The sequence below is a fragment of the Adiantum capillus-veneris genome, chromosome 16, assembly GCF_014529385.1.
Source record: "Adiantum capillus-veneris isolate H3 chromosome 16, ASM1452938v2, whole genome shotgun sequence".
Taxonomy (NCBI): Eukaryota; Viridiplantae; Streptophyta; class Polypodiopsida; order Polypodiales; family Pteridaceae; genus Adiantum; species Adiantum capillus-veneris.
In genome coordinates, this window is record NC_140946.1 from 134,161,840 (window position 1) to 134,187,756 (window position 25,917).

The window sequence follows — 25,917 nt, forward strand, 5'->3', positions numbered from 1 at the left end:
CAAAAGGTATGTGTATGCGTGTAGTTGGATGCAACAATAAATATAGATGAAGTGACCAAGTGTGTGTGTGTGTGTGTGTCCACCCTATCCATAGTGCCATACACAATGGGTTGACAATAGGCCCATTGTGTATGGGCCTACTACCTTATCAAGTAGATGAGAGTAACAAAAGTCAAGTATCAGGCATTAGCAGAGATGTGCCAAGTCAAAGCGTCCTTGAAGAGGGTAAAGTGAGTCTTATTAACACAATATGAGATGTTGTCTTCAAGGAAGACATTACTTTTATAAGAGTTTTAAGGCTTTGGCAGTCAGTTTTAAAAAAGTAAAGTTGTCATTCATAGTCTTTAGATAATACTGCCTTTAATCCTAATCCCTAAAAAAATCATGATACATGTAGTTTGTTTAAAAGTAACATGTTCCTGAAATCATCCGAATAAATTGAAATCAGCATGTGTGATTGAAATTGGATTCACCTGTTACCTAAAACCGACTAAGCAAAACATGTTCCTGAAATCATCCGAATAAACTGAATTAAGCATGGGTGAGTAAAATTGGATTAACTTGTTACCTAAAATCGACTGAGCCAATCGACTACCATAGTCGTGAGCAAGAATCTAGTCTATAGTCAAGGAGAAACCACATAACACATGTCAACCTAACAAAGAATTATAGACAGTGGATCAATCAAAGCCTATAAACAAGAAATATCTAAAGCCAGCGTCTCTGTCCACCCAGTTGCCTGGGAGGGCCTGGTGTTTAGGAGGGGGGTGTAGCTATTTCAATTTAAATACATATACACCAAAGAACATGATGTTCAAAAACTGAATGGCTTTAAGTGACTACGCAAAGATTCGTACAAAAACAACTCAATCTTTGATTCATAACTGTACATCATTATAAGAATGAGGTATCATCATTCCAAATGTTTGTATACAATGGTATCAGAACTATCCCAATTGAATTATCAAATGTTTTCAAAGTGGGACTGCAACATGCTAAACCTTTTTAAGCCAAGATAGAATTCTCCCCTGCATCCATATAGTCAAGACAACAGATATGTTAAACTTGGCTACATATGGCAAGCTTCAAAGAACCTATCAGTTGTTATCCATGTCAAACTTTAAAAATAGTAGATTAGCTACCGTCCTAAGTAGTTAAAATCTCGAGTTTCTTCTACATCATAAGTATTCCTACCAAAATTGCTTCATATGTAAAACTTCTCTTTTATAACAACCATTACTAAAAAAAAGTGTTCACTTATCCATAAGTTAAACAATTCTATGCACTTCTTTGTTTTGTAGCTACAAAAAATATATGGACCAAAACTTATATGCAGTGCTTTGTTTTGTAACTAATCCAAAATTAAGCCCTTCAAATAGCATAAACCAATCCATAGTAGAACACAATGTCCAGAAATCTTAGATTACCCAAATGTTTCATCACAACGACGGTTAGTATTGAAGCTTTTAGAGCAAGCTCACAAATAACATTACTACGAGTGTGCTAGCCTTGTATATGTTTATCAAAAAAATCCATTTTTTCACCGTATGTTAAAAAGTTGTTGTAGCAAAATCCCAAAATATTAATCATTTAAGGTGAAGATTTATTAGGCTTAGCAATCGGAGAAGATTTATTGGATCAGAGTCAAAAAATCTAAATATGACAGTAAGAATCAAGGTTTCACTCAAATCCGAGAATATGTATGTTTGTATAAGGTTACCAATCAAAGCTAGATCTCCGACCATACAAAGCAAAGTAATCTAGTGCTATACAGATTCTCATATCTCCTAGGATTTAGCCAAGATCAAGCACTATTACATAGTAGATCTTGCCAAAAACTTTTTACTGAAACCGACAGATACAAATTTTAGACGGAGTTTTTTCTCTTTTTTCAAAAAAATAAATTTAACTTCCTCACCAACAGACAATGACTAAACAGAGCCAGGTCATTAGGTAGAACTCAATCCCAGCAAAAAATACCATACTAGCAACAACTAGGGACCATGATCAAAGGTCCAACCCCATAGACCAAATCTTCCGGTCATCAACCACCAGGAATTCAGCAAAGTCAGTGTACTAGAAGTATAAGATCTTGGCATGTCAGCATGACAATGCACTAAGCCAAAATTTCCAAGGATAGTTACTAGTGAAAACCCAACTTCAACTCGAAACTATCCCAATAATCACAGCCATATAGTAGATCATGCCAATAAATACACTCAATAATTAAGAGTCAAAAACTATCTGCAATTGTAATAAAGAGTTTAAGAGCCATATGATTGCCAAGTGTATCATCCAACAACGAGTCAACCAGTAACCAATCAACCTACTTGAATATGTATGCATGTAAAAGGATACCCCCATGTCATGGCAGTATCATACCTAAGAGCTTGAAAAGGTAATAACATATGGTTTATCTAAGGACTTAATTTAAGCCAGAACTCGAACACTATTCCAGTAATTATCAATTGGCTGAAGGTAAGTCTTTTCTGCAAGTATATGCAAATGTGTTTCCCCATACTTCAACACCATAAAACCATATCAGTAACCATAAGCCAACCAAAATCTATGTTTATGCTAAATTTTAAGTAGTAAAGCAACAAGACTAGATCAATAACCATATGTTGATCAGAAGCTAGTGCCAGAATCCCCCATCTTTTATTCTATACATCATAAGCACAAGCTTAGATTAAGTATATCAACTTTTCTCAAAAATGTCTCCAACACTAAACAGGGCCAATGTTCAGCTTTTCTATACAAAAGACCACTATTAAGAACCATTCTCGCCATTTTTCATGCCCAAGTCTTCCCATCATAGGCATATAACAAATTAGTAAGAGCAAGAATGTAGGGTTTTAAGTTTCAAAATATCCCTATAGCACCGGATTATAACATGTATTTCATCAATTAACATTAGTGAAAGACTAGTTTGAATAGAAGCCAATTAGGTAAAAAGCCAATGTGGTAGAATGCACAGCACACACTATTGATGGTGAATAAATAAAACATTTGAAGTGGAAGCTATCCTAATAATCATCAAAGTAGCAGCGGATGTAGACTATTGTAGAGCCAAGAATCATTCCGACCTCACTCACGTATTCTTCTCCTATACCAAGTCTTAAGTGAGGGCGGAGAAAAATCCCCTCGCCTTATATAGTGCAAGAGGAAGAGGCAAGGGAAAACACCAAAAATCCTCAGTTATCGAGGTGCCGCAACCCCCTAGCACCGAACCTTCTCAATATGAGGGTATGAGGTTTGACTGCTTAGAATCATACCAAGAGAAGATGGCCAAAAATCCGTGCCAAGCCACCCACCATCAAGCTAGGTTATCAGAACGAGATCTGTTCATCGTGACGCACCATGAGTGGAAGAGACCCGTCGCGACAGAGTGCTAAATCTTAGGTATCCTGACCAAATCAGAAGCCCTGACTCTCGCCCAAGCATGAGGCAAAAAATGGGGTTTAAACAAACCTACTGAGAGTTATATTAAAGGGTTCATCCCATAAGGTAACCAAATGGGTGCGGGGTTTACTAGATAACATTTTTATGGTGGACAGCTCTACTTATCCATTGTATTCTGCATAGCAAAAGTTAGGAGTTATCATTAAGGGAGGTGTATAGTAAAGCACAAGGTACTCTCCCACAAGGCATCAGTTAACTCAACAACTCAAGTTTAAATCGAGTGCATATAGTTGGATGTAACTATTCCTAGCTATATAAAGTGCTTTAAAGCACAATCAAAACCCCTCCAGATGAGGTGCTAGAGCAACTACAACACGATGAAGTGCCAAACCAAGAGTTATTTAGGGGAACCAAAGTAAAAATGCATTGCCAGAAGGTATGTGTGTGTGTGTAGTTGGATGCAACACTTAATGTTAGATGAAGTGACCAAGAGAGAGTGAGTGTGTGTGTGTGTGTGTGTGTGTGTGTGTGTGTGTGTGTAATTTCACCAAAAATAAAGCTATGATTAATTTTGAAAGTTAACTACCTACATTACTAGAAGATTTAATACATTTGAGCAATGCGTGAGGTATGGGGGGTTTAGGGTTTTGACAAACTCAGTTGTGTGTGGCGCTCATGGGTGTGGCGCTCATGGGTGGATGCCCCTTCGAAGGCTGTTGTAGGGGAGTTTGGAGCTGCTCTAGTCCTTGTCTTCAAGGATGCCAACAGGGGCTGTGTGGCAAGGCGCTCACATCAGGGATCTACTATGAGGCGAGAGGTTCCGACTGGTGACACCCTTGCCGGCTCCCGTCCTTGCTTGCTCCTCCTTATTTTTGGACACTCAGGTCTGGCGACGGCCTGCCCTTGTACCCACAAGGGCGCAAGCCCACCCTGGTTTCTTGGTTCTGCTCAATGGAAGGTGGGGGAATGTGTTGCGGTCTTCGTTTAACAACAAGGCGGTTGTTTAGATTCGGATCCAATTCGAAGCGAGGGGCGTAGACAATTTCAATAACAGGCTGGTGGTTGATATGTGGAGCTTCGATGGGTGGATGCTACTGTCGCGAGTCGCATTCGGTGGTTGTGTGATGTTTGCTGCAACTTTTTAGTAGTGGGCTTAGCTCACATGGGGTCAAGGTTGGTGAGGCTCCCGACAATGTTGGCTGCCTGTGGCAGAGGTTGCTGACATTGGTGGCACGGTCAACCTCTGTGTGTTGGGTTTGCGAATCTCGGGCTTCTCGGGTTTTATTCAAGTAAGTTTGTTTGCTTATTTTGGTGTTGTTAGTTCTATGTGAAGGTTTCCTTTTCAGCTATGTGCATTAGGCATGGCCGATTCGGTGGGAGTGGTCGGTTGTGTTGGCGCTTAAGAGAAATAAGGAAAGAAAAAAAACAAATGTATAAAAGTGCACTCAACCATCTCTATTTATATGGACACAAGAAGCCTTTTGACTTTCCACTTCCATGGGTCTCTTCATTTCCTAAACTCACCCTTCACTTATGCACGTAACATATTTTTAAAGGCTTTTCATTTGGGGAGACCTAATTGCCTTGTTGAAATAGAAGTCCAAGCACGATCAACTTTTGAACCCCCACAGTTGGCGTGGAAGATTGCATGGACGGCTCTAGCCAACCAGCACATGATCAAAATAGTGTTCACAATCGCATGCCTTAATATTAAAAAAAAAAACAATTATTCGCACGAGGTGCAAGCCACCTGCTTCGCGCTGCCTCACCCACCTCGTTCCTCTTTCTGCTCGTCGCCTCATGCCTTTGCCTTAGCCTTTGCTAGTTGATCCACCCAAAAGCGCTAGGTTGATTGCTGTCCCAAAAACGCTGGGGGTGCTGCCGTTGGTAATCCACCATTCTAAAACGCTAGGTTGCTCTATTATATGCCAACGAAGGTTCACTTCTTGAGGAAAAAGTGATATTGTCCAAGCAATGAAACCATGAAACCGGCCTATAGCCTCACTTAAGGGTAGTAAACTTTGGCTTTCACCCGATCTATACGTTGTTTAACTTTATTGTACTTTATGACACAAAGTGATTTCACGAATTTGGAATTACCACTTCACAACAAATCACGACTCGGTAACTAGAGTGCTCCCAAGTAGACAGTGACACCCTGTTGGCCCCAAAGATTAGCACCCCTTCCGGTCTTGGAGAGAACCTGTAAACCTCTACGCGCTGTCCCAATTATATTGGGCTGAACATTGCCTACACTAGGCCAATTTCGGCAACATAACGATAGTAGAAGGCTTCACAGACAAAATCCCCATGTAATAGGTGACTTTCCGTGCGCATTAGAGCACTTTTACAAAACTGGCGATAAAATACCATAGAAACAGGGGACTCAGGGATGTAGCCCTTTTCGGTAGGGACGAAACGAGGGACGCGAGGATGCCGGACGGGACAGGGGGACGCGACGCAGAGGGGTCCCTCACATGGAACGCAGAGGGGACGCATCCCGGGACGCAGGTCCCCGATGACACATTAGGGGGGACGCAAGCAGGGGACCCCACACCTTTTTTCTAGGGCTTTCAGAGTCTTGAGCTATATGTCAATGTTGTTGTCACCAGCGTGTGACTACTATCTATCCTTTTTGTTGATTTCTTTCCTATTATTTATTTACTTTCACTTTTTGGAAACACCCCTCGGGAAATGTAACTGCCCTGCATTGCATAGCTAGTGTGGAACTGTCCAGAGGGAGTCCAGGCCTGAGGGCAAGAGAGCACTAAGGTGGACAAGGACTATGGTTAGCCAAAGTGGGGTCATTGACTAGCCAAAGTGAAATCCTTTGCTACAGAGGCTACTTTTCAGTTCTGGACGTGGCCGCAGTGTACAAAGAGGGTCGGATGACCTAGAAAGATACAATGGCAGCATCTCCTAAAATTTAGGGAACTGCTATTTTGGGACCTGAAAATGTATTTGCGTCATTACCTCCGGAATGACAAGGGGAACATTTTCTTACTCTGCCGTGAAGTCAACTGGGCCACCGGTTGGGAGATTTTTAGGCGGCAACACCGAAACGGAAAAATGCTTGTAAATGCGCCAAGTGGCACATTTCTGTGCACTTGCCTCCTCAAGGAAGAAGTGGCGCTGAACTTTAAGCTGGGAGAGGCTCATTTGCAGCTTTTGTCACAGGTTAAGAGCTATGGAGTGCTTGCTTTCCCTCTTATGCACAGTGCAGTGCCAGGAGTGATACTCTGCACGCTACGCACTACCCTCTCTCCCCCCTTTGGCAGTATGTTATGCCCCTCTAGTGGGCTCTTCATTTGACCAATGTACAGTTGTGTGGGTTCATGCACGATTGCCGAGGCAAGAGCCTCTTGCACAGGTACTGGATTAGCTAGCGGCTAATCCCCCGCAGGTACAGGTGATTCGGAGAGGTTTCACGTTCGAAATCTCGTCCGTTTCAAAGGGCAAGTAGCCCTACAGGTGCGGGAGCTCGAGGACTTGCTACGGATGCGACCGGCCCGCGAAACGGAGCCTGAAACAGTAAATTACAGCCTGCTGTGTATTTTTGCAGGTTTAGGGTTTTGACCCTAAACGGACCCTAATACCCCCAGGAGGTTCGGGGACGCAAGGGGACCGCTGTACAGGCGATCTGGCGCATTTTCGAGGCTGAAAACAGAGAATTCAGCGTGCTGCAGATTCTCGCCAGGTCTTGCAAAGTGCCCGCCCGTATACGTCGGGAAAGTCACTCAATGCGTGGTAATACTGACTGTGAAGGGTCCTAGTACAGTAATGCTGCCAAAATCAGGCCGGAACAGTTGAAATTCAGCCAAGTTTGTGCGGGGCAGCTTGTAAGGAACCACAGCGTTTATTCCCTCTTTTGAACAATAAAGAAATACCGAAAGGAGCGCCTAAGTTAGGGGCCAATCTGGTGTCGGTCTACTCATACATGTGCAATCTAGCAGCCTGTATCCCTTTCCCCTTTGTTGTGTCTTGAAAGTACAGGTAAAGTGGATGACAAATTAAATGGGTGAAAGCAAATAAGGTTTAAGTTTAAAGTCTACCGCCCTTTTTGGATTGAACAGGCCGGTTTCAGTTGCCCACTAGACTCTATTAATCCACTCTTCACTTGTACATCATTAATTTCTTCCCTCTGAGTATGACGATTGATCATCACGTCAACATGTGCAACCCATGCTCGTCGTGTTCTTACCACGTCATATTTTGGTATTTATGAGTACAAAAACCAATTTTTCTTTGCAATCTTCTGGTCTTAGTGTTGTCTAGTATAGAACAAGTTTTTTTAAACACGGGTCCCCTGTCCCGTCCCCTGATTTTCCACATTCCCGTCCTCGGGACCCGTCACAACCACGAGACCCGTCCCCGTCCCCATGTGACTATGGAAAATACAACAAGCTAAAATATTTGTTTTTTGCCTCTAAAATGCATCGGAACATTTGTTTGACAGGTCCCTAGCTTCCTTGAAGCTCTTGGGACTCTTGGACATCAAAAAGGGTCAAAACCCTAAACCTGCAAAAAATTACAGCTTGGACTCCATGTGCCGAACGCAGTTGTAGATAGCTCTCAAGTTTCTCGCGAGAAATCTCTCTAAATCTGTACCTGCTTGGGATTAGCACTTAGTTAATCTGGTACCTATACAAGAGACTCTTGCCTCAGCAATTGCACAAAATTGTACGCTAGGCATCACAATTCTATATTCAAGAGGAGAGAGGTGCACGAGAGCAAAATCATCGTGCTACATAAGACAAAGGAGAATTGAGTTTCTAAATTAGACCCAGCCGCCCCAAATCGATTTGGGCGCCCCTTCCTAGCCGAGGTGTCTTGCCAAGTTTCCTTTATGCTCAATTGGTTTAACTTATGAAGCCTCAACGAGGGGCCTAAATGACTTTAATTGACCCTAGCCACCTTTTACTAGTTAGATTTCAATACCGATCGACCCAACCAACTTGTGGCTGCTCGGCCTTCAATGTTGCAAGTGAAACTCCCAACCATCGTCCGTTTCACACTGGCCATACAATGTCCGACCATTTATGACTTCAAAAAGAGGGTCCCAAAAATTAAATAAAAAATCAAGGGAAGGAAACCAGCAAATAAAGTTAGTATTTTTCATAATCTCGTGACATCTAGACACTCCTATCTAGAGATATGTACAGAATTGGCTCTGGAAGGTGAAGAAGCATGTCCATGTGGCACATAAATCCATGTGCACGTGGCATCCCCTCCTGCTTAAGGTGAGGAGGTACTAGTATTGAACTCCATGCATGCCATAAGAAGACCTCAAATGAATGGCCTTCTAGATGATGCCATCCACATCTACTTTTTAAGAACGAGGCTTTTTCGAGTGTGATCTGGAAATGTCTAAAAGATAGGGAATCTGGCTCTTTTCGTTCTTGGTTTGGTGGGATCACTGGTGTACAAGTGGGACAAGGATCACATCAAAAGAGCATGTGTTCTAGAATGGCAAGTCCTATGCCCTGCCATTGTAGCTCAAACTAATACGGCCCGTCCCCTACCTTTTGTTTATGATAGAGAATTGGTCTACCCTCATGGCAAAATTCTCAAGTGAAAGGGCAATAAACCCTCTTTGAGTGTATTCGCAGCTCCAACTAGTTTTATGGGAGAACCGAGTAGTTAGTCCTGTTCTCACTGGAACAGATTGACTTGAGCTTCTATCAAGAGAATGCCATCATCACCCATGATACTCCATCGCTAGGAGAGCCTCTGCATTGTTGTTGATCTCGAAACAACTTGTTCGAGAGGAAAGCCTCTGCATTGTTGATCTCGAAACTGTCCAATAACTTGTGCGAGAGGTTGTAAGCATTGCGTGATTAGCTAGTATCAGCTTTTGACACTAGCAGTTTGGAAATGGAGACAGAGGGTTTCGACTTCTGATAAGTTATAAGAGCTTCAACCTTTAGGGTGAAACTGTCGGAGGAGCAGGAGTAAAAAGCTGTCAAGAGCTGTATCAGGTGCCATTTGTGACTTCACCTATGAGGACGGTCTGTCAGGCCTAATGCAGTCAAACAGACTCAAACTTCAAAGAGCTGGTCTCCTCTGTTGCACCTCTGTAGTGAGTTTCTTGCTGTTTCTTTATTGCTTTCAATAGCTTATCCTCTGCCTCAAAGAGCGAGCTATGAGCGATGAGCCTGGTGTGCCTTAGGATTCAAATAGCTTGCTCTGAGCAACGCAAGCCCTTCACAGATCACATACATAAAAGATGACTAGATTAGTAACATCAATCAACAATCCTCAATCATGCAAGAGGCATGCACCTACATTGAATTGGAGTCTGATGGCAAAACAGCAGATGGAGGGCCACATCCATGGGGGGCAAGCAGCACTCTCCGTACGGAAATCTTTTGCACCATGTTGGCAATGAGGCAGCAATCACCTTGTTGTACTGTGCATAGTCACTAGGATCTACGTGCGATGATGCAGTCTCCCACACTCTGGCATCAAAGCTACTGCATGAACAACGTTTCCACCAGCTACTGCTGCAGATAGTGCTGAAGAGCATGGGAGCCCCTTGAACTAAGTCCAGTAGCACGCATGTCAACTGAGCTCGCTGATTTCCTTACCCCTCAATTTGGCTCCTTCAATCAGCCACTCAAGAGAACAACATATACTGGTTTCATGGCCCCCCCTCTATGGCAAACATGTACGACACCCTGGCCCGAGTTTCAACTCATTCATAAGCTCTCAAGTTCAGAACGCAAGCCATGCAGATCATCAATGTGGTGTCTGTGAGGCTGCTTACAGTGCCCATCGCTACTCCAAGCTGCAAGGACACGCTCTTCGTGCGGAATGTGAATGGAACTAGCACAAGGCACAAGCCTTGGTTCCAATAGTGTCCCAGTCGCCGTCCATAGAAGTTCTGTAGGAGACAATATATCAACTAGGTACTCACTGCTCTGTTATATGGTCGCCACCATTTTATCAAAAAGTGAGCTGTGCAGCTTGTTCATCCATTACAATTGCATTTAATTTGTATACATTTCCTTTCCTTAGTTGAAAGCCTACAACCTGCAAGCAAAAACATCTTGAGAGAGAGAGAGAGAGAGAGAGAGAGAGAGAGAGAGAGAGAGGGGGAGCCAAGAAGGACAAAGGGAGCACTGCCAATCACTTATGTTTCGCAAAGAGAGCATCCATGAAGAGGATAGATGTGAGTTGCTGAGTTGTGCACACAGTGGCCTGCATGGAGTGGCATCTACAGCTGCACACCCTGCAATCCACGAGCATGTAACCACTGAGCCACTGCGTTTTGTTGCTCTACCATATTGGCCAACATGGCACTACGCTTGGTATGGCATCTGGCAAACAACCAAACACAAAAAGCGGTGTGCGGCACACAAGCTAAGTTGAACCAACGCAAAAAGTTTATGTGATGCATACAACCACAACCTAGCATTTTTATGATCTAGAGGCGAGGCACCCTATGTTCCTTAATAAGAGTTCTCTTCTTTATAGTAGAGGGAAGCATGCACTCATGACCACAAGTGCCATAAACTTAACATCTCTATTTGAAACAATTGACTTTGGCAAACCACAAAGGAGATACCAATGCTTAATGAGCACACCTACTTTCTTGTGCTATTACTGTGGCCTTCCAAGGAATGAGCATGTAAAACTTACTGACACGATCTACAATGGTTAAAACACTGTGTATTCTTTGAATGCAAACTAGATGAATGATTAGTATACCTAGATGAATCCAAGATAAGCCCAGATTTACTCCTAAAGGAAAGTGTAAGGTATAGACGCATGGTAGTCCAACATAACCATAACACAGCCATAATGAAGCCTAGCACTAAAAGAAGCATTAAATCGGAAAAATTAGCACAAAAATAGGTACTTGATAGGACATACGCACCACAAAAGATAGAAAGAATTAACACAATATCAATGGGTCGTAACTCGAAAGAAAACTTCACGATGTGAAGTCTACATGTCCGCTATACGATTAAAAAATATACCCAGATGAATCCACGATAAGCTCAGATTCACCCTTAGAGGAAAGTGCAAGGTATAGACCCATGGTAGTCCAATGTAACCATCAGCTCCATCGATACCACGACATCCCCACTAACATCATCAATGCCCAACAGTGGGTGTAGAACAACTAACATACGACATCCCCACTAACATCGCCAATGCCCATTCTTTCAATTGATCCAAGTACTGCAGCAGTAAAAACAATCCTCATCTTCGGCCCGCTCAAGGTGCTCGGCCATCTGTGCATCTTGCCAAGCTTGATACCAAACCAATTAATGGCATCATCCAATAAATACATCGCAGCTATCAAAACTTTACTTTTACTGCTTTTCTGGTTAGTAGCTAAGTAAGCATTAAATTGATGCAATCAAGAATAAATCATAGCAGCATCCATCTTACCATCATATTTATTGAAATACAATTTTCAATGACTCGATTCTTAAGAGTCATCATCTCTACCCAGCGTGATGTCTGCTTTTGGTGGTTCGTCCTTCAAGGAGAGGACCTAGTAGACAAACTCTTGCATGCATAGGTCACTTTGGGCCTCACACTCTAATTCCATAGCTATCCGTTCTCTTCGGCAACTATACATTGAGCTTCGCATTCTGACGCGTGACACATCCAACCCTATGTGTCCGTGGACAAGCTACACCATGACAAGGGTTCAGTTCAGTCAATCAGTCTAGAATAGGAAGTGATCTGGCACTTTTGTGAGTCTGTTCGCAGACCGTGAATGTCCAGACACTTAGAATAGATGCATATCCTCTGGTTGCACACAGCATGACCATCGTCAGAACCCATCAGTAGCATTTTTACAGTGCATAGACCTATTTTCCCTATTTTTGACATTTTTCACTTATTATTTTTAAGTGACATTTGTTGGAAAGTAGGTAGGGCAATTTTGCTAAGTTTGTATAAATAGAAACCTAGCGCTAGCACTTTCTTGAGAAGAGGCAATAGGAGCACCTTGCTCAACAGGCAACTTCTCAGCAGAACCCCACAGAGGCCTAGCGTTTAGACTGCAACATCTAGCGTTTTTGGACTAGAGCAGCCAGCATTTTTGCTTATTATGCATCCTGGAGACAGAACCCCATCAAATCAGCCTAGCGTTTTGCATTGCAAACCACCGGCAGCAGCAGAAGACAAAGATCGGCCCTAGCGTTTTTACATCTGCATCACACTTCAACGTTTTACAGATTCATCGCGACGAAACCTCATTAAGCACCAGTGTTTTCAGTTTTCAGCAGTCAGACATCGCAGTAGAACCCCCGAACCTCGCAGATCTCACCTTCCCGCAGCAGATCCTCGCCGCACGGTTTCAGCACCTGTGTTTTCAGCGCGTCATCGTCGCATCGTCACCATCGACATCGTCATCGTCATCGTCATCGACATAGGGTCAGAATTCAGCAGATAAAGATTTGCAGATTTCAGCCATTAGCGTTTTCAGATTTCAGCCCGTCTCGTCGTGTCCTCATTGTCGTCGACATCGTCGGCAAGTCCAAGCATTGTAGAGATTTGTACAATCAATAGTAGACCACTGTCGCCATCGAGAGTGGGGCCCTTGGAGGAGGATTTGACAACATCTCTAGTGTCGTATTCTCTTCTCTCTCTATCTCTCAGTCTCATGCACCTTCACACACCGTGTCCATTCACTTTGTTTGCGTCCATTGCACTCTCTCAATAAAGAACGGAAGGCTCTCCCTTCCCTAAGAAAAAGGAACCCTTGAGCACAGTTTGGAGCACTCATCTTGAACAAAGTTCAACATTCACTTCCGCTCCACCTTACATTGGTATCAGAGCTTTGGCAGTGTTCTGTATCACTCAAGGAAAGAACCACAAGAATTTTTTTTGCTTGTTGCGGTGGCACGTAACCCAAGACCTCTTGGGCGTGTCAATTCCTAATCGTGTTTTTGAGGAATGCCGAGAAAGAAGGGCTTGTCTAGCCTCCCCTTGTGCCTCTTTTCACTCATTGAGAGCGGACCGTGCACTTAGCAGCCGGCCAATCGACGTGAGGTGGGAAAAAGCAACTTTGGTGTCAGCGCAAGGCCGCCAAGGGGTGCACCCGCGGAAAAGAGTAGAACTCGGGTGAAGAGAAGATCCTTCTCTAACACAGATTGCAAGCGAAAGAAGAACCCAAGAACCTCAAGAACCTCAAAGCACCACACTGTACATGGAGTATAAAGGAAGCACTCCATAGCTCTTAACATGTGACAAGTTCTCGATGAAACATCCCCCCAGCATAAATCGAGCGAACCCTCATCTGCGCTTGATTTATAATGCATCTGTGAACAAATAGATGCAAAAGGAGAAGATTTCCATGGCTGCCAAAACTTGTGTATTGCTGAAAACGCAACAAAACAGCCCTGTAAACACAAATCCAATGCCTTCCAATGTTGAAAATGAGCTCCTTGGTCCTAGGTAAAGTCATGGGAAGCTCAAAAATGGAGAGAAATGGCTGAAAATCAGAGTTATCAGCCTCCAAAATTGCTCTTAAAAGTCAGTTACGAATTCTGTTTTCCCAGACTTGGTAAATTGGCCAAAAAGTGTCACTTGGCACTTATACATGCAATTTCCCCGCATTGGGCTTTTCCAACTTAAAAATCTCTCAATTGGTACATCAATTGACTTTGCTGCAGAGTAATAAAATGTTCCCCTTGTCATTTTGAAGCTAATGACGCGAACACATTTCATGGCCCAAAATAGCAGTTTCCTAAATTTTAGGAGATGCTTCTGTTGGGCTCCCACTGGTCATCTGACCATCAATGCCCATTGGGACCGCATCCAAAAATGCAATGTAGCCGAGTTGTCGAGTACTTTCCTTTGGTGACCCCACCTTGACATTGTACCTTTATTGAGTTCATTTCCTAGTATTCACCAACTTGCTAAGTGCGACAGGGGGACCTACTGAAACCGGCCCGTGGTGGGGCGGTAAGCGTTGGCTTTCACCCGATATTCTTTACTTTATACACACACACAAAGCACTTTGCAAAGAGAACCTGCGACGGGAATTAACACTTGATCACACACACGGCTCGGAAGCTAGAATGCTCCGAGCAGACACCAACAACCTGTAGGCCCCAAAATTGGCGCCCCTTTCGGTATTTCTTTATTCTTTAGGAGGGTAAATTACAAGGTAAGGTCCTGGGAATCCTTTGACTGTATCCCACTAGATACCATTTGATTTGGCCAAATTTCGGCAACATAACAACCCCAAAACTTGCGCGAAACCAATTCCCCTGATGGAACTCGCTTGCACTGGCGTATACCCTCTGATTCCTGTCCAAAAACAGTAAATTCAGCACGCTGTATTTACTGGTTTTTGCCCTGTTTTCAGCCCCAAACAGTCCCCTAACTGTCCTTTGCCAATGGGGCACGATTCCCAATGATCCTGGCGTCCGTATGGCTTAAAAACAGTAAAAATACAGCGCATACACAGCGCTGATTTTGCACCTGTATGGTGAGGTTATGACCCTCACCAATGCCTGCTTTGGAGCAGCAGCTAGCTACCCTTGTTCCTACTCAAGGAGGCTCTCGCCTCAGCACAAAGCATGAACCCACACAACTGTACAGCAGTCAAATGAGGAGCCCTCTTGTGGGGCATCACATAACTACACGTAGGGGAGAGAGAGCAGTGTGTAGTGTGCAGGGCATCACTCCTAGCACCACACTGTACATGAGAGGGAAAGGAAGCACTCCATAGCTCTTAACCTGTGACAGGCTCTCAATGAAGCATCCCCCCAGCATAACTCGAGCGCCCTCTCTTCTGCCCTTGACCTGTAATGCATCTGTGAGCAAATAGATGCAAAAAGAAGAAGATTTCCATGGCTGCCCAAACCTGCGTATCGCTGAAAACGCAGCAAAACAGCCCTGTAAACACACATCTGATGCCTTCCAATGCTGAAAATGAGCTCCTTGGACCTAGGCAAAGTCATGGGAAGCTCAAAAATGGAGAGAAATGGCTGAAAATCCAAGTTAACAGCCTCCAAAACTGCTCTCAAAAGTCAGTTACGGGTTCCGTTCTCCCAGACTTGGTAAATTGACCACAAAGTGCCACTTGGCACTCATACATGCAATTTCCCCGCATTGGGCTTCCTGCTTAAAAATCTCTCAACTTGTGCATCAGTTGACTTTGCAGCAAAGTAATAAAATGTTCCCTTGGTCATACCGAAGGTAATGACACGAACACATTTCACGGCCCAGAATAGCACTTCCCTAATTTTTAGGAGATGCTTCCGTCGGGCTCTCGCTGGTATTCTAACCATCTATCCTCATTGGGACCGCATCCAAAAGTGCAATATGGCCCAACTGTCGGATACTTTCTGTTGGTGATCCCACCTTGACTTTACGCCTTTATTGAGTTCACTTCCTAGTATCCACCAACTTGCTAAGTGCGACGGGGGGACCTACATGATCTTGCTCTGAGCCTAGACATCCTCTTACTTTACGAATTCCAATGCCGACCAACTTCCCGTCTACGGGTGAAACTACCGTTCACATTGGCCATACAATGTCCGACCATTTGCAACTTCAAAAAGAGGGTCTCGAAAATTAAACAAAAATCATTGGAAAGAAACCAACAACTAAGGTTAGTAGTTGCCACGTCCTCGTGACATACCCCCCTCTTGAAATCGCAAACGTCCTCGATTGCATACCATAAATACATGCCACTGATGATCTTGTGTTGTTAGCACTCTTTTATCATCGCATGTATCCGCAAGAAAGAGTGTCAAAACATGTGTACAAATGACTTAATGAGGCCTTCATACTTTTGTCAAACTGTACACTCCTGTTGCACTGAATCCATGAGTACATTTGATGTGCTAGCTCTATCATTACCCCTCCTTTGCAGACATTGGGTTGGGGCATACGTAGGCTATAACCCGAAGGCCTCAAGGTAAAGCTGCAATACATTTGGTGACTGACAGTTCATGCTCTTTCATCCACTTTGCATCCACAGGTGGATAGTTCTTGAACTTCACCACATAGCATCTTGCAACCTGTCCCTTAACTTTTACGTGTTGCAAAAGGCTCTTGCCTCTGCAAACGAACATAATTCCACAACCTGACGTACCACCCACGACCAAGCAAGCTCAAATTTCAAGATGATTTACCAATGCGTCATAGAATCCAAGCAATCGCCTCAAAGAATCGGCAAGCAGCGTGTCACCTGGAAGACCCACATCACTCCCGCAGAAGATCAAGTGGCCAATCTACCACCGTGAGACCCTCCCTATCTCATCTTGGTTCATACTTGCAAACCCTTAAAACGCAGCAGAAAATCAGCCCTAATTTGACCACTTTTTAGCAGGGCGTACATGCGGAATTTCCTGTTTGTCCTGTGAAGAGGAACCCTCTTCCATAATTCCCTTCCCCTTGTCGGCCATAGTGTAATCCCCGTGTTCCTGCACTGTGTGTCTTTACCCTAAACAATCCACGCTCACTCTTTGAGGAAAAAGTGATTGATATCCCGGCAATGGAACCATGAAACCGGCCCGTGGTGGGGCGGTAAGTGTTGCTTTTCACCCAATATTCTTTACTTTATACACACACAGACCACTTTGGAAAGAGAACCTGCGATGGGAATTAACACTTGATCACACACACAGCTCGGAAGCTAGAATGCTCCGAGCAGACACCAACAACCTGTAGGCCCCAAAATTGGCGCCTCTTTCGGTATTTCTTTGTTCTTTAGGAGGGTAAATTACAAGGTAAGGTCCTGGGAATCCTTTGACTGTATCCCACTAGATACCATTTGATTTGGCCAAATTTCGGTAGCATAACAACCCCAAAACTTGCGCGAAACCAATTCCCCTGATGGAACTCGCTTGCACTGGCGTATACCCTCTGATTCCTGTCCAAAAACAGTAAATTCAGCACCCTGTTTTCAGCCCCAAACAGTCCCCTAACTGTCCTTTGCCAGTGGGGCACGATTCCCAATGATCCTGGCATCCGTATGGCTGAAAAACAGTAAAAATACAGCGCATACACAGCGCTGATTTTGCACCTGTATGGTGAGGTTACGACCCTCACCAATGCCTGCTTTGGAGCAGCAGCTAGCTACCCCTGTTCCTACTCAAGGAGGCTCTTGCCTCAGCACAAAAGCATGAACCCACACAACTGTACAGCAGTCAAATGAGGAGCCCTCTTGTGGGGCATCACATAACTGCACGTAGGGGGGAGAGAGAGCAATGTGTAGTGTGCAGGGCATCACTCCTAGCACCACACTGTACATGAGAGGGAAAGGAAGCACTCCATAGCTCTTAACCTGTGACAGGCTCTCAATGAAGCATCCCCCCAGCATAAATCGAGCTCCCTCTCTTCTGCCCTTGACCTGTAATGCATCTGTGAACAAATAGATGAAAGGAGAAGATAAATTTCCATGGCTGCCAAAACCTGCGTATCGCTGAAAACGCAGCAAAACAGCTATGTAAACACGCATCTGATGCCTTCCAATGCTGAAAATGAGCTCCTTGGACCTAGGCAAAGTCATGGGAAGCTCAAAAATGGAGAGAAATGGCTGAAAATCCAAGTTAACAGCCTCCAAAACTGCTCTCAAAAGTCAGTTACGGGTTCTGTTCTCCCGGACTTGGTAAATTGACCACAAAGTGCCACTTGGCACTCATACATGCAATTTCCCCGCATTGGGCTTCCTGCTTAAAAATCTCTCAACTTAAGCATTAGTTGACTTTGCAGCAAAGTAATAAAATGTTCCCTTGGTCATACCGAAGGTAATGACACGAACACATTTCACGGCCCAGAATAGCAGTTCCCTAATTTTTAGGAGATACTTCCGTCGGGCTCTCGCTGGTCTTCTGACCATCTATCCTCATTGGGACCGCATCCAAAAGTGCAATATGGCCCAACTGTCGGATACTTTCTGTTGGTGATCCCACCTTGACTTTATGCCTTTATTGAGTTCACTTCCTAGTATCCACCAACTTGCTAAGTGCGACGGGGGGACCTACATGATCTTGCTTTGAGCCTAGACATCCTCTTACTTTACGAATTCCAGTGCCGACCAACTTCCCGTCTGCGGGTGAAACTACCGTTCACATTGGCCATACAATGTCCGACCATTTGCAACTTCAAAAAGAGGGTCTCGAAAATTAAACAAAAATCATTGGAAAGAAACCAACAACTAAGGTTAGTAGTTGCCACGTCCTCGTGACACCTACATGATCTTGAACTGAGCCTAGACATCCTTTTACTTTACGAGTTCCAATGCCGACCAACTTCCCGTCTGCGGATGAAACTACAGTTCACATTGGCCATACAATGTCCGACCATTTGCAACCTCAACAAGAGGGTCTCAGAAATAAAACAAAAATCATTGGAAAGAAACCAACAACTCAAGTTAGCAATTGCCACGTCCTCGTGACATCTTCTTCTTCTTCTTCTTCTTCTTTGAGTTCTTCTAGCTCCTCTGACTCGAGCGAAGAAGACAAAAAAGACAAAAAGCGAAGCAAAAAGCAAAGCTTCGGAAAGGGCAAGAAAAAGGCAAAGAAGCCTAAATCTCGCCCCGTGGTTGACAATTCTACACAGGACTCGTCTTCAGATAGTTCGAACTCTGATGACAGCAGCTTTTACGCAAAGAAGAAGAATTTTTATAAAGCCAACGAGTATGACTTTCTGGAAGATAAAAGCAAGAAAGTCCAAGAGTTTAAGGAAGGTGGACAGTCAATAAAATTAGACACATTTTTCGGTTATAGAGATGCTTCGAAGGCTTTGTCTTTTGTACAGCAGTTTGGCATAGCTTTCTCTGGAGGGCGTTACTTAGAGCACTCTAAGATTCAGATAGTTGCCTCTTACTTCAAGGGGAATGCTCAAACTTGGTGGTTCACGCTTCTATTAAACAAGACAACACCAATTAAATGGCTGAAATTCAAAATATTTTTTTATTTCTTCCTGGCTGACTCAAGAGTATGAACGCGACATACGAACTGCTTGGAATCATGTTTGGATGACCAAGAAGGATACAATGGACGCTTATTGCGAGAGATTCTGGAGCTCTTTTCTACCCGCCTCTTCATTTAAGAAGATCTCGTTCAAAGAACAGATTGAGCAGTTTACTTTGGGTCTTCCTACAGAGATCCGAGACCACTGCTTAGAACAAAAGTCAGCTTCCATTCAGGAGTTGATGAGTCATGCGAAACAGGGTTTTGCCATTCACTCAGGCAGTTCGACCTACCCACAGATGAAATCATTACGCAAAGGGCCAAACAGACTTCGACAAATGAAAGTAAAAAGAGGAAGAGCAGTCCAAAAAAGAAAGAAAAGGATGCACGACCCAAACTTACTCCTCGAGAGAGAGCTCTCTAAGGAGGGGAAGTGCTTTGGATGCGGGGAAACTGGGCATATCTCCGCGAAGTGGCATAGAAAGAACAGAACGACAAGGACGATGAGAGGCCTAAGAGTTCGAGAGCAGCTGATAACGTGGAAGAAAAGGCAAGATGAAAACGGGACTGGTTCCAAATTGCGTGGGTATTGACCCAGCACGATGGACGAGAGTAGAGAACTTTGTCGAGCTTGGGGCAAAGTAAAAGACCAAGAAGCCCTGATTTTCTTTGATGGAGGAGCCAAGGCCAACTTCATTTCACCTGAACTGGCGGCGGGGCTCGAGATCACACCCGACCGGATGGGACCACTTGCAGAGGCAATTCTAGCGGCACCCGGCAGGGACGCAGCCATTACACATATCATTGAAACAAACTTCGGTTGCATTGTTAGGGGAATTTGGGGCATGAGGACTTCTACATAATGCCTTTGGAAGGTTGTGATGTCCTCTTGGGAATTCCCTGATACCATAAGAACAACGCCGTGGTCGACTCTCGAGCGAGGAAAGCGACTTTGACCACAGAGAAGGGCAGAACCATTGTACTCGATGTAAAACTTAAGGGCGAGTCTGTCCCTATTGTATCGGCTTCTACCATTTCAAAATTAATAAAATCCAATCTGTTTGTTTACTCAATCTTTTTGAAAGAGTTGAGTGATGAGGATAGGACAAATATGTCTGAACTTGATAAAGAACGACAAGATTTTCTCCACGCTCATGCCGATTGCTTCTCAAAGGGCCTGCCAAGCGAGTTACCACCCGCTCGTCCTAAAGATGATACCATTGATCTGATACCTGGAAGCACACCACTGAACTCGCCACCTTATCGTGTGAGCCGAGCCCAGAACGAAGAGATTATGAACCAAGTGAAAGACCTCTTGGAAAAGGGTCTTGTCCAGCCTAGTACTTCACCGTACTGCTCTCCAATGTTGTTGGGTTTGAAGAAAGACCGATCTTGGAGAATGCGCATCGATTATAGAGCTCTCAACAAAATCACCATCAATAACAGATTTCCGATTCCTAGAATCGATGATATACTTGACCGACTTCAGGGATCCTCGTGCTTTAGCAGGATCGACTTGAAAAGTGGATATCATCATATCTGCATCGCACCGGAGATGTCTACAAGACAGACTTTCGGACGACTTTTGGGTTATTTGAGTTTTTGGTGATGCCTTTTGGCCTAACCAATGCTCCTGCAACATCTAACCGGATGATGGACAGGATTTATTGAGAGTACAGACTATTCGTTGGCACTTTCTTTGACATCATTGTTTTCTCCAAGGATGAGGCAGAACATAGAGAACATTTGCTTCAAGTCTTTCAGGCATTACGAGATCACAAGTTAGTGATTAATGCGAAGAAAAGTGAATTTTTCCTACCAAAGATACACTTTTGGGACACATTGTGTCAGCAGCAAGAGTGCAGATGGATCCGGCCAAGATAGAGACTATCCGTGATTGGCCTAATTTGAAGAATGTCCATGAAGTTAGAAGCTTCTTGGGATTGTCTTCGTACTACAGGCGGTTCATTGAAAAGTTTGTAGAGGTAGCTTCCCCTTTGCATATCTCGACACAGAAAGGAGTCCCTTTCTCGTGGTATAAAGAAATACCGAAAGGGGCGCCAAGGTTTGGGGCCAATACTCTCAGGGGTGGAATTCCGCCACTCCGTGTCGCGTGTCATCTCTCTCTTTTCAGTTCAGTTGTTAATGAAGTGCTAAACGTCTATTCAGTCTGTTCTTTTCTATTGGCACATGGTGCCCGGCTTGTGACAAATGATGTCTCCTTCCCACTGAAACTGCCTGACACTTGGAGGATTCACGATGCATTTCATGTGAGTCTCTTGAAACCTTTTAAAGGTGATGTGCCCGAAGATGGGAAGCCTGATGAGCAACCCGAAGTGGAAGAGAACGAGGAGATCCTTGTTCCCAAACAAATATTGGCACATAAGGACAGAAAGATTAAGAGTAAAGTGAGAAGGCGGTTCTTGGTTAAATTCAAGAACTATCCTGCATTGGATGCGAAGTGGATGGAGGAGGAGGACCTAGCAGATACTCCTCAGATTGTGAACTTTACCTTAAAGCTTTTGGTTTAGCATATAGTCTATTCCAAATGGAACCCCGAATTCAGCTTGGTCGAAGATATGGTGCAGTGGGTTTGCACAAGAGTACTCCGCTCCTTTGTCAACAGATGCCTCGATTTTTGAATACTAGAGTCATTGATGTCTCTTTGAGCTTTAGGGATACTGAGAGCTGACAGTATTCTGTTGTATGACTTTATGAAATGGAATCTCGGATATATGAAACTGATTTGTTCTTGACTTGTTTAAGTGCAAGAATTGCTAGACGAAATGACTGCAGTATTTTGGTCTGAATGATCTCGATAGACATGGTTGCAATAGGGATTAGTCAATCGGGCATTTATGAGGTCCTGAGTGGATCTAGATGCTATTGCTAATTGCATTGCCGATAAATCATGGTCTGAGATCCGAATTAAAGTTGATTGTGATTTGTCATGTGATGTCATGTGATGTCGTGTGATATGACTATCAATTGGTACATGTGCTAGATGTGCGTTCCTAGTGCGTCAGCACTAACAGTCAGTATCCGCTAAGACAGTTTATGGCTTCTCTCTGTTTTGCAGACGTAATCTAGGGCGATTACAATGCTTTCAAGAGGGGGGTATGTCACAAATCTATGACGTGGCAACCTGCAGGGGAGCAGCGGATACACACACCCTTTCTCTGGCCAGCTCCCGGAAATGGCGAAAAATTCAGCGTTAGGGCTGACGTGGCATGCTATACGACAGTCCCGCGATTCACGGAAGCTGTACGGACTGACACGTGGCTGAGCGTACAGAAAGCAAGGCTTTTTGCGTTGTGTGGGCTGTTTTGGCTACACAGGTTCATTGCTTTATATTACGCAGAGACACACAGAGAGAGACTAAATGCTTTATTTTTACAAGGCTTTTAAATTTTTAAAGGCTTTTGATTTTAAAGCTTTTGGGGCTCTGCTTCTAGCATCCCTTGTAAACCTTTATATTGGTAGTTTGGGCTCTCACTTCTCAAAGCATCTGGACAGAGAGTCTGAGAGTGAGTTCCGACTACTCGCTTGTACTTTTGAGTTGCAGATTAATACAAAAAGAAATAGCAAAAGGGGCACCAGTCTTTGGGACCAATATCTCTAGGCACGGAACTCTGCCGGGCAAGTGTCAAATCAATTGTGAACTGTGAGCTGTTTTGAAGTATTTTCTTGTGGTGTCGCGGTAGAATCTCGACTTGGTGTGTCCAAGTCTGTTACATTATCCCACATGCAGTGGTGCAAGGTTGTAGAGCTACTTAAAGCTCATTTCATAAATGAATAAACACAATTCCATTTTGCATTACATCTCCCTTGTTTATGGTAAGCTTGTGATGGCTTAATACTCAAGATCGTGTTTATGAGTCCAAGTTAATTGATCTTAGAACCTAATTCGCTTGAGTGATAATCTAGCCAACACACACTCACTTGTGTACATGATGTTTCTCTTTCATCCACCCTAGCTAGCACGATCCAATTCTCATCAAGAGACCCATATATAGGCCCTGCCCAACCCATCATCTCACCCCTCACGACCTCAAAAGAGGGAAATCCTTGAGAGGAAATAGGGAAGGGAGGCCAAAAGGTACCTAGCAACATCTAGAAAGAGGGGGGAAAATCCTTTGTGCATCAGAAGCCAACATGGCCATGGAACCAAGCCAAAACCCAAGGCTAAACATGGCTAGAGCCTAGACACATCCCGACATGAGAAAACAACCTCACACTCGCAGGGCAACGACACTCACTACCTAACACCTGTCCCTAGGAGAAACTAGGACTGATTGGACGAATCCACAGAGATGCCAGAACAAACACTCAGTCCATGTTGTTAGGACCCTGCATCGGTTTGTAGACAGCACGGGAGTAGTTGAAGCTCCAATACCACTGTAATCACTTTTGACAAGATGTAGCGGAATACATAGAGAGAACCACAAATCCCCAACACTTTATCAATTCAAACAACTGAATTGTAATAGAGAGTGGAGAGAGAGAGAGAGAGAGAGAGAGAGAGAGAGAGAAGAATAAGAAGAAAAAGAGCGTTTTAACATCCTAGGAAACTATCCTAAGAGGCCTTAGAGTCTAGCCGACAAGAGAGTTGAACTCGAGACCTGTTATTCAAGAGGGCAATGGCATAACCAATCTACCACACTTGGGTGATAGAAAGGTTGAACCATTTTCCGAGAGAGAGAGAGAGAGAGAGAGAGCCAGATGCCCCTTTTACAAAGTTAGTGGCCCTGAACTGCCACTGTCAACACCCCCATTCAGGTCTTTCTTTACTGATTAAACTCTAGCTAGAGGACTGAAATCCGAGAGTAGGTGCTCATACAACCACGCAACATCAATCTGCAAGTACTCTGTGTGCAAGTGAAGGGGCAAGGGTTGCTTTATACCTTGCAAGCAAACGCCCAAAATCTGCTTCCTTCTCTTTTTAGGAGGCGATCAAGAAAAGTAGGCCTAAGTACTGAAATTCTCTTGCTTCTATAGAAGTGCAAGGTAGACTCACGCATTATCGACAATGACGCAAAGAACTAAAACATGCATTAGATAGAAAAACTTCCTTCATTATGGACTGTCATCGGCGCCAATGAAGCCTTTCTAACACAAAATCGTCTCATAGGAGCTTAAATGAAAGCTTCACAACAGATTTGATGGACAGAGCTCACCAGTTGAAAGCTTGCAAGTAGGCATAAACTTACTCATGGCAGGCAATAAATCAGTCAAATGCTTGAACCAAAGAGTTAGGCAAACCCAACTTCAGAAAAACTGTTCCTAATAACTGTCACTAGGCACATTGATTGTTAAATATCAGCAGTGAAATAACAATTAAGATTCACCACAACTAGATTTCATTGCAGGAACTAAGCCATAAGCATTCCATTCATGAAGGAAATGGTCAAAACGCATATGTATAGTGAAAGGAAAGCCTCTCTTGTTGGGGCTACAGAATAACAACAATGACAATCCACTCTGATTACAAGCAAAAAACTGGGGAAGAATGGCAAAGTGACGCCCTCAAACAGGGATCCCGATTATTACGAGCAGGAAAGGCAGAGGACCGACCTTATCAATGGCTCCTACTTGAAGGGAGGGGGTGGAGGTGGGGTGGCAGGCCAGGTAGATTCAGGGTCATGGGCATAGGCAGGGCGGCCGTCCTTGCCCCAGCCGACGCCCTTGAGGGATTCCAAGTACTGAAGAACAGCGGTGCGGCAGTTCTGAAGGTGGTTAACGCCCTCCCGGCGGTAGCATTGGCGTACCCGCTCGCGCAAGATCTTGGCGCGCTCGATCTTCACCCACTTCTCGCGCACAATGAACTCTCGCATCTCCAGGAATGCCACAGGGTCTTTGTAGGGGTCCGCCGGATCGAAGTCCTCTGGCGGCTCCTCGTCGAACTTCACGCCCTTGAATCCCATCTCGCTCCTTCTGCAGCTGCTCTACACACACGCTGTTGAAAGATTTTCAAGAGAACGATATAAATGGACAGATAAAGAGGATTTGAAACGTGAAAGGTTTCTTAAGAATGTGGATGGACTCTGCACACATTTTAGTAGTGGCTTTAATGTTTGAAAAGCCCTCGAGTTGTCTTTCAAAAATTAAACCTATTCTCTGTTTCTTTCTTTGCCTCCTGTTGAGTGTTCAAGAGAAGTGTCTCTCAGCTTAGCCTTGAGTCGATTGGAAATTCGAGTCAATGAATTAACACGAGTGAAAAGAAACAATTTTGCATGGATTTTGCTAGAAAACAGTTTAAATATAGCTATAAGTATAGTTTAATTTGCAAAACTTCCACGTTCAATTGGCTTAAAGGGAAGGGTTTTCCGGAACACTACTCCTACTTGTGTATCTTTTGAGAGAGAGATCATCTAAAACATATGTGCATATCACATGGGTTCATTCAAAAGATATTTTAATTCCGAAATTTCTCACGTTTTCATTCACCCAAGAGTAACATTTAAGGAACTTTTTTAAGAAATGAATTAAGTAAGAAAAGGGTGTGTTATAAAGATGAATCGGGCAGTGAACCGACCTTGGTAGAGCTTGTGAGTGGGAAGAACTAAGCAGGTCGAGCAGGGTTGGACATTCCAGAGCTTGGGAGCATAACAGAAGCAAG

The 25,917-nt window shown here is 44.0% G+C and overlaps 1 protein-coding gene across 1 annotated transcript; it reads right to left on the reverse strand.

The window, feature by feature from the left end:
• Positions 1 to 808: 808 nt before the first annotated feature.
• Positions 809 to 25,280, reverse strand: LOC147439908 (NADH dehydrogenase [ubiquinone] 1 beta subcomplex subunit 10-B-like). The gene is made up of 2 exons (XM_086485635.1): positions 24,873 to 25,280; positions 809 to 1,028 (listed from the first exon to the last, which is right to left on the reverse strand). Exon 1 carries the CDS (start codon positions 25,220 to 25,222, stop codon positions 24,887 to 24,889), a length of 336 nt encoding a protein of 111 aa, XP_086341761.1. The 5' UTR covers positions 25,223 to 25,280; the 3' UTR covers positions 809 to 1,028; positions 24,873 to 24,886.
• Positions 25,281 to 25,917: the final 637 nt, after the last annotated feature.